The sequence below is a fragment of the Aptenodytes forsteri genome, unplaced genomic scaffold (assembly GCF_000699145.1).
Source record: "Aptenodytes forsteri isolate BGI_AS27 unplaced genomic scaffold, ASM69914v1 Scaffold201, whole genome shotgun sequence".
Classification (NCBI taxonomy): Eukaryota; Metazoa; Chordata; class Aves; order Sphenisciformes; family Spheniscidae; genus Aptenodytes; species Aptenodytes forsteri.
Window position 1 is genome coordinate 668,861 of NW_008796209.1, and position 1,065 is coordinate 669,925.

The window sequence follows — 1,065 nt, forward strand, 5'->3', positions numbered from 1 at the left end:
GGGATTTGGGGAAGGAAAGCGGTGTGAGGGGTTTTTTTTTTTGCATTTGAAAGTGCTGTGGCACCTCTGCTCCGTGCAGGCCAAGTGCTGCGGCACGTGCGTTTGGAGTATTGCTGCTTGGAGGAGAGTCCCCGGGCCCTAGGAGCACGGGAGGTGCTGCTTGAGGATCTGTCTCGTCTGGGGAGCTATTCTGTCCGGGAAGCGGATTTTGAATTCCACGATCAAGTCTCCTCGCTGGCTGGGGGCCTTGGGGAAGGGCAGCCCCTCCCCGCGCAGTCTCTTCACTGTCCCCGGCTTGATGATGTCGTTGCAGGGCAGCGGGATCACCCGCCCGTCGATGGTGGGAATGTTCACGGTGCAGCCGCACAAGGCCTGGGGGGAGAAGAGGGGACACGCCGTCAGAGGGGGCTGACACCCCGAAGCATCCCGACAGCCACACCCTGCCCCCCCCCACCGGCTGCTCCCCGGGTTAAACCGCCCAGCTCCATCTGGGTGATGCCCAAGAGCATGGGCTGGTGCTCACCGGCGCAAGCCCGGGTCTCTGCTGCTGCCAGCCCGGTCTAACCACCATGAACTGGGCTGCAGGAGCCGTGCAGGCGAGGGATGCCCCGGGAGAGGGGTGCTCCAGGCAAGGGGTGCCCCAGGAGAGGGGTGCCCCAGCCTCATGGGGGGAAGGAGCCCCCCCCCCACCTCCTGGGCTCCCCAGGAGGCACCACCAGCAAGCACCCAGCCACCCGCAGCAACAGGACGGGCTAAATTTAGCCCCTTCCCGGCCCCACCGCCTCAGGCAGCCGAAAATCCAGCTGAGATCATCGGATGCCGCCGCGGTTCATCAGCTGTCACCCTCCGGAGCCCCGGCAGCTCTGCCCGGCGCTGGGGGTTATCTATAGCACAGCCCACGTCCCTCCCCCCCCTCCACCAACAGCCCCCAAAAGGTTACGCCGGCGTGGGACGGCGGCGCGGCCGGGGCACAGCACCGAGCTTTCCTAGAAGCCGGGGTCCCGGAGGGGCTGGTCCCCGTCGCCAGTCCCTGTTGCAAAGAAAAGAGCCGGGTTCGTGGGTGCT

At 66.0% G+C, this 1,065-nt stretch overlaps 1 protein-coding gene across 3 annotated transcripts in view; it reads right to left on the reverse strand.

Moving 5' to 3' along the window:
* Positions 1-6: 6 nt before the first annotated feature.
* Positions 7-1,065, reverse strand: part of DNAJB5 (DnaJ heat shock protein family (Hsp40) member B5) — an 8,023-nt gene continuing 6,964 nt past the window's right edge. For all 3 annotated transcript variants that reach the window (XM_009288223.2, XM_009288222.2, XM_009288221.2), the window contains exon 4: positions 7-372. In XM_009288223.2, coding sequence (XP_009286498.1) covers positions 139-372 — 234 coding nt within the window. In that variant the 3' untranslated portion in view covers positions 7-138. The remainder of the gene's footprint in view (positions 373-1,065) is intronic.